The sequence below is a fragment of the Carettochelys insculpta genome, chromosome 4, assembly GCF_033958435.1.
Source record: "Carettochelys insculpta isolate YL-2023 chromosome 4, ASM3395843v1, whole genome shotgun sequence".
NCBI lineage: Eukaryota > Metazoa > Chordata > Testudines > Carettochelyidae > Carettochelys > Carettochelys insculpta.
Window position 1 is genome coordinate 135,588,709 of NC_134140.1, and position 13,690 is coordinate 135,602,398.

Sequence of the window (13,690 nt, forward strand, 5' to 3'; positions counted from 1 at the left end):
CGCTTACCCTCCCACCCCCACACTTTTATTTTTTTTAATAAGTAATAAAATAAAACACTGCCTTGCTAGTAGGTCACCTGCACGCTAGTGATTTTGTAAATGCTCTATGGGTCACATTCAAACTACAGTGATGTCCATCTTTTCATTGCCTTCAATGGGTTTTGAATCAGCTCCCCAATGTAAAACTGGAGTTGCTGCATCTAGAAGTGTCATGGCTTTTGTTTTAAATACTCAGGCTATGTCTACACTACGCGATAAATTCAAATTTATTAAATTTGATTTTGTAATGCTGGGTTTTATAAATTTCATTGAGTATCCTCATGTCCCCTTTAAGTCGCTTCAGGGCTGCCACACTAAATCACCAAAGATTGACTGTTGCAGTAATGGATTGTGGGAACCTATTCCACAGTTCCCTCAGCCCCGTTGGCTTCTCAGACTTCATGGCAGCTCTGCTGAAGTGCCCTCATTTTCAGCCGGCATGGCAGAGCACCCCAAGTGTACCCATTAGCAATCACGTCCCACAAAATGATCTCATAAATGGTCACATTTCTCTTGCATATTCACAGTCTGATCATGACTGATTCTTCTCCCCACACAGAAATGAAATCTTGGATCTCATTGTGAGTCCATTCTGGAGCTTCTTTGTGACACTGAGAACCGAAATCCAGAGGAGAACTCTGAGAGCTCATGGATGCGATGGATGGCTGAGGTGTGCTATCCCTGCTGGTCAGAAAGAAAGTGAATTTGAATTTGTGATACTATTCAAATTCATGGGCTTCCTGTTACCTACTTTCTGATGCTTTCCAGGTGCTCAGAGCTGAAAGTGTCCAGAACGGACAACTGTGAGGAATTGTTGGACACACGTGGGACTCCTCTGGAGGCAACAAAACCAGTTTAAATCAAAGCTATTTTCACACTACCATTAATCCAACTGCTTAAATTTGTGCTTCACATTAATCCCACTAGGGTTGTCAAAGCAAGAATATTGGCGACTGTGTCCCCTAGTATCGACCTAATGGTATTTGCTGTGTGAACAGTCATTATTTAAAATCGAGCTGAGTGCCTTAAAATTGAATTTATGCTATAGTGCAGACTTAGCCTCAGACACCAACAGAATCCTAATATTCAGCCCTGCATTGCCCCATCAGCTCAGAGAGGCTCATGGTTACTTGGCAGAGAAGTTGCTTTTGTTCCAGGAGGAGGACCATGAGGTTTTTTGTTTCAGTTGCATCCCTCACTTTTTAGTTCCCAGCCATTTCGTGACGGCCATTCCACCTTACAACTCTTTTAGGCAGCTTCTGGGTGACAGATGCATCCACTCGGAGGGACTATAACACAAGTGAAGAAGCTCATAACTTCCCCTGAGGAGATCAGGCTTGTCACTTCTATGAGAGTGGCCTTCTCCTGTGCCTTCAAATCCAAGCACGAACCAATTTGTTTACGATCTCAGCTTTCTTCTTCCACAGACCAAGCGCTGGACTTCAGAAGGAGGAACATTTTTTGCCTGGCTCTCACTACTCGATTCCACACATATTAAACTAATAAGGTTTGGCCTTGTTTGTTCCCGGAGGGGCACAGTTTGAGAGCTTTAAGAAATCCAGTGTAAGAAACATTTCAGATTTGCGTGGCTTGAGTCTTTACTATTCCTAACCACATATCTATACTTTTTTTGTGATACAGTTTTTAACTGCTAAATTGTAACTGAGTTCTAATGCTATAGAAAACCAAATTCTCACACATCTTTACTTTTTGGTAATGCTAATTTTACTCTATTAAAATGTAATACTAGAACCAGAGAAGAATATCTAAACTTAGGGAGAAAAAACCCAACAGCTAAGGCTTCCAGGGCCTGCATGTAGCTTCTTTTCATCATTTCAGAAACTCACAATTTAATAATGCCTACCATTAACATTATGTACTAATCAATTAACTTTCTATTTTCTTTTCCCCAAAAAGAGTCATAAAATGGGGTTTTCTAAGGTAATGGTAAAATGGCAGTTATTAAAATAACATAGATCAGTCTAAAAAACTTTGATACACAAATCACAATTACAACTGTATCATGAGCAGTACTCCTCCCATGCTCCCACAAATTAATAGTAGTGTTTCATTTAAGAGGAGCATACATCCCTGTGAGTCAGATTTTCAAACCCATACCAACTGAACCTGGCAGGGGGTAGACAGTTTTGCTAATTTGGTTACTGAGTGGTGGCTCCCCCACCCCTGTGTGAGTTCAAGGCCCAAACTTCAGGTCAAGTGAGCTCTCTATCGCTGGACAATGAAAATATGTTAACAGATACATACTGTACGGGACGCATTCGTACTGCACTTCCAGGTATTTGTAGGTTCCCGGGCAAGGGTCTGGAAACACATCTGGGCCCGCTACCACTGCACACTGCGTGCGATTGCTGCATCTGAAAGGCAAAGATCATGATGGTCAATATGTGGAAAGAAAGGCACAGATGGAGTCAATGTTGGGTACAACTGCCTCAAGCACGCAAGTTACTTAGGCATGTAAACTGCATTTTCAAAAGCATTTTCCCTTCCTCTGCCTCAGCGACTTTCAGTGGCAAGTAGGAGTCCAGGCCCTTCACACCATGCTTTGAAAATGGCACGTGGGCTCTTTGCTCACTCCAGTGCCTTTATACCCATTATTTATCATTTGAGTTGCAGCTAAGCTATGGAGAGCAAATAGTTTGGAGTTGGCTGGGATTTCTTTTTAAGCTTCAACTCCCTTGTTATGTTTTATTTATCGGCATGACGGTTATAGAAGGGAACATCTGAAGGGAGTCCTTTCAGCGTGCCACGTATATCCACAACACATGTAAACTGTGCAGCTGAAATACCTACTGAGATTCTGATCCTACAACTGGCCATAAGCAATCAGGCTCTCATACCCACAGGAGCTCCCAGGGGAATCAACGAGACATGGATAACAATGTAAACCTTGACCGATTAATTCATGTAGGTCCTCATCCTGCAGACACTTTAACACATCTTTTCACGATTGCACCATCAGGGCCTTAAAGGAGGCTAAATGGTGGCTGATATGTCAATATGAAGATACTCATTCAAAAGCCAAGAGAGTGAATTCTGCAACCTGCACCCAGGTAACTTCTTACTAAAGCAAGGATGTACTTACTAAAGCAAGGAGTTTCAAGGGTGACTAGCATGATTAAACTGGTCCAGTGTTTGCAGCTAGATTCTCCAAAGTCAGTAAGATAATAATCAATCTTTAAAAACTAAATAAACCAAATTCTGCATCAACTCTGCCAGTGGCTTGATTATAAATTTTCTCCATTTACTGGGAAATGCTTTCATGTAGTTTAAACACACAGTTGGGTGGCTTTTCTTTGTCTGTTTGCTTTAAAAAAAGATTTACAAAATATAATGTAAATGTTCTCATGTTGTTTTTGTTTCAATGAAAACAGAGGCTGGACTTAAAAAAACAATAAAAACCACTGTGAATATTGAAAATCCAAACTGAACTCTACCAGTGTTCAAGACAAAGTGCAAGGAGTAAATCAACATACATCAGATTAAGGGTGAGGTGTAACTAACTATAATTTTTAAACAAAAAGAAGAATACTATTTTCCTATCAACATTGTCCCTTTAAATAGTGTTGCACAGAATAATGATGCATACTTCAAAAAGGTGACTGGAAACAGTGAGCAACAGGAAAAAAACAATCATAACACTAACTGTCTAAGGAACAGATCTGTTCTCCTTTAATGACTAAACAATGATATTTTATACCTGAATGCACACAGTGGTGTCGACAGCTGCCACAGGCCCTGGCGAAAAGTGGAAGAGGGAGCTTGGCTCTAGGCCCTGAAAGGGGTGGAGCCAAAACTGGAAGGGGTGGAGCAAATAATGGAAGGGCAGGGCCAAGAACAGTCAGCCCCTCCACTCCCTCACAGCAGTGCACAGCTGAAACAGTGATTCTATGTACCTTTCAAATACTGGGGCTAGGGGGCAACTGCTCCCCTCCCTCCACCCATCACCAGGCCTGAATGTACAGTACACTTACACTTCTCACACAGAACTGCACTGCGAGTAACTCCTCAGACATTACTTATTTCCAGAAAAGTAAGCTTGTGCTCCCTGGAGAGCAGATTCTACAGACACAGCAAGGTAAGAGCCACTGTACTCAGGCAAATAGTCTCCTTGAAAATTCCAATGTTTCCTTGGGACAAAAAATGACAGCATACAATACTCCTTATTCTCATCCTTTTCTGTGCTGGATACTGAATTCCTCAGGGATAAATCAGTGCACAGTATCATATACACTAGAACTGGATGGGACCTTGGGAGGTCATCGAGTCCGGTCTCTGCCCACATGGCAGAACCAGGCATCACAGACCATCACCAGTAGGTGTCTATCTAACCTGCTCTAATATCTCCCATGATGGAGAGTCCATAACCTCCCCAGGTAATTCATTGCAATGTTTAACCACCCTGACAGTTAGGAAGTTTTTTTTAATGTCCTACCTAAACCTCCCTTGCTGCAGTTTAAGCTCATTGCTGCTTGTCCTGTTCTCAGAGACCAAGAAGAACAATTTTTCTCCCTCCTCCTCTTTTAGGCACTTAGTCACTCTAAGTCTTCTCTTTTCTAAACTAAACAAGCCCTGTTCTTTCAGTCTTCTCTCAGAGCTCATGTTCTCTAGACCTTTCATCATTCTTGTTGCTCTTCTCTGGACCTTCTCCAATTTCTCGAAATGCAGTGCACAGAACTGGGCACAGTACTCCAGCTGAGACCTAATGAGCGCAGAGTATAGTGGAAGAATGACTTGTCATGTCTTGCTCACATTCCTGAATTATATTTGCTTTTTTTTTGCAAAAGCATCACACTGTTGACTCCTCTTTAGCTTGTGGTCCACTGTGACCCCTAAATCCCCTTCCGCAGTACTTCTTCCTAGACAATCACTTCCCATTCTCTATGTATGAAGCTGATTGTTCCTTCCAAACTGGAGTACTTTGCATTTGTCCTCATTAAGCTTCATCCTATTTATCTCAGGCCATTTCTCCAGTTTGTTCAGATCATTTTGAATTATGATCCCATCCTCCAAAGGAATTTCTGCCCCTCCCAGTTTACTCAATACACATACTCTCTATGCCAGTATTGCTGCTGCCATTCAGTAAAATGTTTATTCCTCTGACCCGACAAGGGACCTCTGACCCCACCTTTGCTCTGGCAGAAGCACCTGCATCCACAGTACAACTCATTTAGCTCTGGAGTGGAACTATTTTGTTTACCTGAGGCTACAGCTTGTCAGCCTTAATGAGGATTTTAGTTTAGCCCATAAATTAAAACAGATTCATTAGCAAGTGCCGTAAGCGCAATATTTTTTTTTCAATTCTACAGAAAGATTAATAAAACCTGATATCCTCCTCATCAGGCAATTTAGCAGGTCAACAGATATTCCATAGGGCTGAAATGTTCTGACATTTCCCTATTGAGATTTATGCCAGCCGACGGTTGTCACAGACAAGAGACTACTTTTATCAGATAAATTGAAGAATAACAGTATTAACTTGAGGGCTAATTTTGTTGTCCTCACCCTTGCTACTGTGAGACAGGTGGCTTGGCAGGGCTCTACCAATAGTTACGACAGTGCACGCAGGCAGGCTTCCAAGCAGCGTCTTTGAACATAATCCAAAATTTCACCTCCAAAAAAAAAAAAAAATCTTTTATTGAGCTCAATGTGCCTTTCAAAGCCCAATAGTGTTGAGCTAATCAACATCATCTATGGTATTCTTCAAAATGAAAACTCAGACTCAAAAATCATAAGGTTGGCTTGAAAATCATGAAATTCAAATAAATAATAAAAAATTATTTGCTTTCTGTTTTCTATAGCTTTGTAGGAGGTACTTGCCTTGTAATTCCAAGCTTTTCACTGCAACCATGCCAGCTAGGAGTTGGCTTTCAGTTTGTTTTCGAAGCAACAGCTCTGATTTTCATGTTAGCAAATGGACAACAGTACTGATGTTTTAAAAAAGAAAACAACCAACCAACAACATAAACAACAACAATCATAGAATACTAAGACTGGAAGGGACCTCGAGAGTCCAGCCCCCTGCCCCCATGGCAGGACCAAGTCCTGTCTAAACCATCCCTGATAGACATCTGTCTAACCTGTTCTTAAATACCTCCAGCGATGGAGATTCCATAACCTCCCTTGGAAATTTATTCCACTGTTGACCACCCTGACAGTTAGGAACTTTTTCCTAATGTCCAACCTAAACCTCCGTTGCTGCAGTTTAAGTCCATTGCCTCTTGTTCTATCCTCAGAGGCCAAAAAGAACAAGTTTTCTCCCTCCTCCTTATGACACCCTTGTAAATACCTGAAAACTGCTGTCATGTTGCCCCTCAATCTTCTCTTTTCCAAACAAAACAAGCCCAATTCTTCCAGCCTTTCTTCACGGGTCATGTTCTCTAGACCTTTAATCATTCTTGTCGCTCTTTTCTGGACCTTCTCTAATTTCTTCACATCTTTCTTGAACTGCCGTGCCCAGAACTGGACACAATACTCCAGCTGAGGCCTAACCAGTGCAGAGTAGAGCGGAAGAATGACTTCTCGTGTCTTGTTCACAACACACCTGTTAATGCAGCCCAGAATCATGTTTGCTTTTTTTTTTTTTTTTTTTTTTTGAAACAGCAGCACACTGTTGACTCACATTTCGGTGGTGGTCCACTATAACCCCTAGATCCTTTTCTGCTGTAGTCATTCCTAGACAGTCTCTCCTCATTCTGTCTGTGTGAAACTGACTGTTCCTTCCCAAGTAGAGCACTTTGCATTTGTCCTTATGAAACTTCATCCTGTTTACCTCAGACCATTTCTCCAATATATCCAGATCATTTTGAATTATGACCCTATCCTCCAAAGCAGTTGCAACCCCTCCCAGCTTGGTATCATCTGCAAACATAATAAGCTTTATACTTTATAAGCGTTATAATTTTCCAGCAGGATTGAGAACCATTAAGAACTACTGTCTGAGTACGGTTATCCAGCCAGTTATGTACCCACCTTACAGAAGCCTCATCTAAACTGTATTTGCCTATTTTTCTGATAAGAATATCACGTGAGACCATATCGAATGCTTTACTGAAGTCTAGACATACCACATCTACCGCTTCTCCCCTATCCACAAGGCTCGTTATCCTATCAAAGAAAGCTATCAGATTGGTTTGACATGATTTGTTCTTACAAATCCATGCTGGCTGTTCCCTATCACCTTACCACCTGCCAAGTGCTTGCAGATGATTTCTTTAATTACTTGCTCCATTATCTTTCCTGGCACAGAAGTTAAGCTGACTGACCTGTAGTTTCCTGGGTTATTGTTTTTCCCCTTTTTATGGATGGGCACTACATTTGCTCTTTTCCAGTCTTCTGGAATCTCTCCTGTCTGCCATGATTTTCCAAAGATGATAGATAAAGGCTCAGATACCTCCTCTATCAGCTCCTTGAGTATTCTAGGATGCATTTCATCAGGCCCTGGTGACTTACAGACATCTAATTTTTCTAAGTGATTTTTAACTTGTTCTTTTTTTATTTCAACTTCTAACCCTACCCCTTTCCCACTAGCATTCACTATGTTGGGCATTCTTTCATCAGACGTAGTGAAGACCAAAACAAAGAAGTCATTAAGCATCTCTGCCATTTCCAAGTTCCCTATTACTGTTTCTCCCTCCTCAATGAGCAATGGCCCTACCCTGTCCCTGGTCTTCCTCTTGTTTCTGATATATTTATAAAAAGCCTTCTTGTTTCCCTTTATGCCTGTAGCTAGTTTGAGCTCATTTTGTGCCTTAGCCTTTCTAATCTTTCTCCTGCATTCTTGTGTTGTTGGCCTATATTCATCCTTTGTAATTTGTCCTAGTTTCCATTTTTATATGATTCCTTTTTTATTTTGAGATCATGCAAGATCTCCTGGTTAAGCCAAGGCGGTCTTTTGCCATATTTTCTATCTTTCCTATGCAGAGCAACAGCTTGCTTTTGGGCCCTTAATAATGTCCCTTTGAAAAACTGCCAACTCTCCTCAGCCGTTTTTCCCCTCCACTTTGCTTCCCATGGGACCTTACCTACCAGCTCTCTGAGTTTACCAAAATCTGCCCTCCTGAAATCCATTATCTCTATTTTGCTGTTTTCCCTTCCTCCCTTCCATAGAATTGTGAACTCTGTGATTTCATGATCACTCTCGCCCAAGCTGCCTTCCACTTTCAAGTTCTCTACCAATTCCTCCCTATTTGTTAAGATCAAATCTAGAACAGCTTCGCCCCTGGTAGTTTTTTCAACCTTTTGGAATAAAAAATTGTCTCCAATGCAATCCAAGAACTTACTGGATAGTCTGTGCCCTGCTGTATTAGTTTCCCCAACATATATCTGGATAGTTGAAGTCCCCTATCACCATCAAATCTGGGGCCCTACTTGACTTTTTTAGTTGTTTAAAAATGCACCACAAATGTTCACCATAAGCTGTGCGTTTGCATGGCCACCCAGAAGAGATTTAAATGCAGTCCAGCTGATTAGCAGAGTGCCCACAGCCGACCGCAGTAAGCAGCAGGTGTTTCTACCAGTGGTGCATAGCTGCCCATGCCCTGGTGCACAGAACAAAATTTAATCTGAGCATTGATGGGAAAAAGAGAGAACATTACACACCACCACTGCCGCACACACCAAGAATTGTGGGAATCACCATAAAATCACAACAATTGGCAATCCTGGGCACAGCAACTTTCCAAGCACACATTCTCAGCATAGGGTCTGAATTGCAGTGTGAAACTTTCACTCCTTTCCAGCAATAATCAGCTCATCGCCTGTAGCCAGACAAAATCTCCCCACTACAGACCAGCTTTTGCCTCCCCTCTAAGGTGCCTCAGAGCACACAGGGCACTGAACAGCAGTTAAACAGCACAGTCTTTGATGCCTTCCTAAAGGGGCCCAGATGTGCTGGCTCATCGTGACCCTGAGGAACTGAAAACACAGATAGAGGGCTAGCAGGTTAACCGTTAACAAAGGGCCTCAGAGAACTGCCCTTGGCTGGTACTGATAAAGTGATGCACCCACACAGCCATCCCAGGAGAGAAATCCCCACCCAAGTAAAAGAATGTCCTGTACTTCAAAATTCTTTATCTCCTTTCTTACAAGTGCAAATTAAGTAAGAATTGCCCTTGTAAGAACTGGCGTCACAAAGACAGACCAGTACGATCTGGCACCAAAGATAAGAAAGAGAATACGTGACCCAGGAGGTATAAAGATGGGCCCAGCAGCACACTGACTCTGAGTGCATTCCCACCAACTACCTGCTGGTCGGGTCAGGTGATTGCCTCCTGAGGTCCGCAACTGGGGACACCCAACCTCGTATTCTTCTTTCCATGGAACTGAGTGACCGATCCTGGCTTGGCTATGCTGGTATCAAGAGATGCAATGAGGGTAAGATGTACCCACATTAAGGTCTCCTTTTGGTGTACACAGTTAAAAAATTAGAGCTCTATAGATAGATGTCGTTGTATGGGATTGTAATGTAACCTATTAACAGCTGTACTCTGCTAGCATATAAGAAGTAGACAATAGCCTTTTGTAACCGCATGCTTAAAACTGTAGCTTAATAAACTTGTAACTAGTTCAGATCTAAGCCTGACTGATGTTACTCTCTGTCACAGCAACACAGCCGGCACAATCAAAAGAACTTTAACCGTTTGGTTACCACAGCCTGGCCATAGGTGAGAGTGCTAAGAGCCTAGCGTAGAGTCGTGCCGCCTCCACGGGGCAGACTCCTGGGGCACCCGTCAGCCAATCCTGGCTGCCCACTGCAGCGGGACAGTGTGTCCTAGCAGTTGAAGTGTCGGGTGTGGAAAGGATCTTACTGCTACCTCTGGGGCACCGGTCAACCAATCTTGGTTGCCCGCTGCGACGGAGCTCCCTGCTCTAGCAGTAAAAGACTCGGGTGTTTAGGACCCTGGGGCATCCATCAGTCTGGCCCAGACTGCCCACTGCGACGGAGCCCTGCGCTCTAGCAGTTAAAGACTCGGATGGTAACAAGGGCATAGTTGGTACCTCACTGCACATTACCCGGCCACCGGCTAACATTGCCAAAGTGTCAAGGCGGCTTGGGAGCACTGGGTCACACACCAGAGTACAAAAGTAAGAACACCGTGCTGAGTCAGACTAAAGGTCCATCTAACCTGGCACCCCGTGGAAAGGGCTGCCCACTTCAGGGGAACACAAGAGCAAACAGGGCCAGCCTGTTGCTTGCCTGCGGGTAGCTGGCGCTTCCTACAGCCAGTGCACTCAGGGAACTGATCTCTGGCAGGCACAGAAAAGGCTGCTTTGCACCGAAGTGGTATGACCATGGGCACCGTCACATCCACCTCAGTGATTCAGCTGCTTCTTGGCCAGGAGAGGCTCTTGTGTAGCTGAGACAGCTCCCTGCGGCTCTCCTGTGGAGCAGGCTGCCCTGCACACACACACCCAGCACCCCAGGGCATACAAGGGGGCTCACCGACAGCAGCCCTCTGGCTGTGTCCCAACGTTCCTACACCAAGGCATGGATCACATAGCTGGAACCCCGTCTTTTGCATACCTGGGATGTGCTTCAGCCTTTGTACCGACCATCCGGGGCAGAGAGAGAGCCTTTCCCTCCCAGTGCAGGCAGGACTGTCTTGCATAGCGCCGCACCAGTTGGCTGCGGGGAACCTGCGGCACACCATCATTCACTCTGGAGGAGGCATTGTCTCCTTCTAAGGCTCACCATGTCCAGCAGATCCCATATTGGATATGCCCCTCCATGGCTGCACTAAGGCTGCCGCATTCGGGTCTAACAGCGTGCAGTTGCCAGCACAGATACACCCAAGCTAGTCAGTGTGTGACAGGCTCCCCCAGAATAGGACTGTCACTCCAGCCACACCCAGCAGAGCTGGGCTGGGAAAGCGATCTACCAGAAGGCCCCCAAGCCTCCCGCCCAGGAAAAGGGTGCAGTGCATCTGCCGTTCTTCCCACCCCAAAAACACCACACCTGATTGGCACATCCATCTTACTCTCTGCTCCCCTTCCCCTCCCACTACTCTGCCCAAATCTCAGTTCCCCCAGCAATCCTGGCCCCAGATGGCCATTCTGCTCTGCTCTGTGCACAGCCTGGCGCCTCCCACCCTGCATGCCCGCACAGGAAGGGGCTGAGGCATGCTTGTAGCCAGATGCAGCCACCTGCTTGTGCAGGGTGAAGAACTGATTTGGCCCTTCGATGCAGGGGGCTGCAGCGGCCACCTTCTTCCTTGTCTAAGAGCTGATCAGTGTCCAGCTTCACACTCCCCGTCCCTAGCCAGCCCACAGGTACACAGCCAGCTGTTTCTACATGTCATGAGCTATGTCATCTCTATGCTCAGACACACTGCAGGCATGTCAGACTGCGTCTCAGGCCCAGAGGCACCATGGGGCTCTGGAGCATTTCTATAACGAGGTGCAGCTCTGCAGAAAAGCTTCCTTGGCATAGGAGAAGAAGAGGTCTCATGCCCAGTTTCCAATGCCTCCAGCAAAGCAGTTAACACCGGCTGTGAAGTTCCAGAAGCCATGAAGCTTGCTGTCCACCCCAGCATCTCCCAATCAACGCACCACGAATACTCTGTACTCCCCTGGGCAGAACTCTGCTAGCCACTGTAGATGCTACTGGGGGCTAAAATTAGCAACACAAGACTCCAGCTGCAGAACAGACTGGATGTGTCTGCTGGGGCTGGGGAGCATCTGTCACACACGTGCTAATGAGGTTATTTAATAGTTACCAAAATTGCCACTCCACATCCTGCTGGAGCCTAACATGCAGGGCTAGGAGCCCTCAGTCTGCCAATGGCCAGGACCTGGGTCTGCTGTGTCCCAAGCAGCTCGTTTCCAGGGGTGTTGGGGGGCTACTGACCTCTGCTGCTCAGCGCTGTCCCATATACTCTCTCTCTCCGTCTCTGGTCTGCACTACACAGATGGCAGCGTCACAGCCGTGTCGCTAAAGGGCAGGCAGCGCAAACACCCTTTGTCAGTGCTTCTTCCAACACCCCCCGCACCCTCTCAGAGCAGCGTCCCCTCGCTGGCAGGAGAGGGCTGCGGCTCACAAAGCACTGGTTACACTTGAGCTTGCCGGGGCAAAGCTTTTGTCCCTGGGAGAGGGGCCGGGTAACTGTGAATGACAAAAGCTTTCTCGTTCCTTTGTCACTGTGGACAAAGCCTTACTTCCCAGCCCTGAATCCTGCCCTCCACCACCCCATGACCCCCAGGTACTTCCATGATGCTTATAAGGCTCCACTATGGTACCACGATCGCTTTGTAATCTCTGCTCCCCTCCCCAGGTGTCCCTCACCTCTGAGGTAGGCAAATGCCACGGTCCCCATTGTACAGAGCACTCAGGGACCTCATGGCAAAAAAGCGAACAGAAGTCACGTCCCTAGTGCTGTAACCCCTGGGCCATCCTTCCTCTCCTCGTGTTTCCTGGCACTCACCTCCCTGTTCTCTGCCTTGCGAAATTCTCTTCCTCTCCCCCGTCTCTCGTCCATTCCCCTGTCCTTCCTTCCCTCCCTACCCCAGCTCCCCGCCCTTGCTGTAAGTATCTCTGGCTCCACTGCATTGCTAGTGGCGTGAGCTGGAAAACACTTTGCCAGTGTCTGACCCCACAGGCTTCCACATGATGAATTCCAGATTATTTCTTTAGAGAGTGAGAGAAACACTAAATGTCACCAGAGATGAAGTAAAAACCTACAGTAGTCCCCACCCCAAGTTACTTAATAAAACTTCTTTTGAAAAGGTTATGGTTCTCTTTCTACAACCTACAACTCCCCCTTCTGCCCTACTTTGGCTCCACCAGAATGATTGATTTCTGCTTTTTTCCATCATGTGTGCATGGTATTCTACAAGTTCAAGCAGGACCCTGAAAGAGAAAACTATGGACGGCCTTGCTTTTCAGCACTGTATGTCTGCTCCTTGGACCTGCTCCCTGGCTTCGGCTATGTCCTGAACACAATGCCCTGGCATCACAGCCATTGGCTCCACGGTTTTGCCAATCTCTCATCTCAAGGACAAGTAGCAAAGGACCCTCTCCAATAAAGACTAACCAAAAAGATGATGGATATCGCAAATAGCCACACTTCAGTTCTTAATATTTAAATGCATCATGCAGCTTTGCTGAGCTGTTAGGGATAACAAGCCAGCAGAACTCATTTCCAGACAGGGTGGCTCTTCCTGAGTAAATAACCTCTCCTGACTCCACCAAAGAAACATTTGCACCCTGGGGGATCTTTGATTTTTTTTCTTCTAACACTGTGCAAGCCAAGAACGAGAGGAGAAGGGGATCACAGCGGATTTGTAAGACTGGATAGATGATTTCACCAGTGTAGATAAACAACACCCATTTTGTTAGCTGCTAAGTCAAAGAATTTTACAGAGTTTGAAGACTTGTGAGCATCAAAGGAGTACTTACAGTGCTTTTAGCTTTCTTTACTTCCATTTGCTAGGGGATTTGACAGGAAGCTGGAATCTTTTATAAAGTCCTCTTTTTGCCAGACGATCATATTTCTACCTGCAGGCATTCTGCGCCCACTTTAACTCTCTCATAGGAAAGGTGGCGTCTCACTCAGCAGAGAGAATTCCAGTCTCACCCCTTCACTGGGAACTTAATCACTGCTGTGATTTAGGGCTTGTCCACACATGGAGCTAT

General features: G+C 45.4%; 1 protein-coding gene across 10 annotated transcripts in view; it reads right to left on the minus strand.

The window, feature by feature from the left end:
* Nucleotides 1-13,690, minus strand: part of ADGRL3 (adhesion G protein-coupled receptor L3) — a 738,987-nt gene that overhangs the window by 321,708 nt on the left and 403,589 nt on the right. For all 10 annotated transcript variants that reach the window (XM_074993922.1, XM_074993917.1, XM_074993919.1 and 7 more), the window contains one exon: nucleotides 2,305-2,414. In XM_074993922.1, coding sequence (XP_074850023.1) covers nucleotides 2,305-2,414 — 110 coding nt within the window. The remainder of the gene's footprint in view (nucleotides 1-2,304; nucleotides 2,415-13,690) is intronic.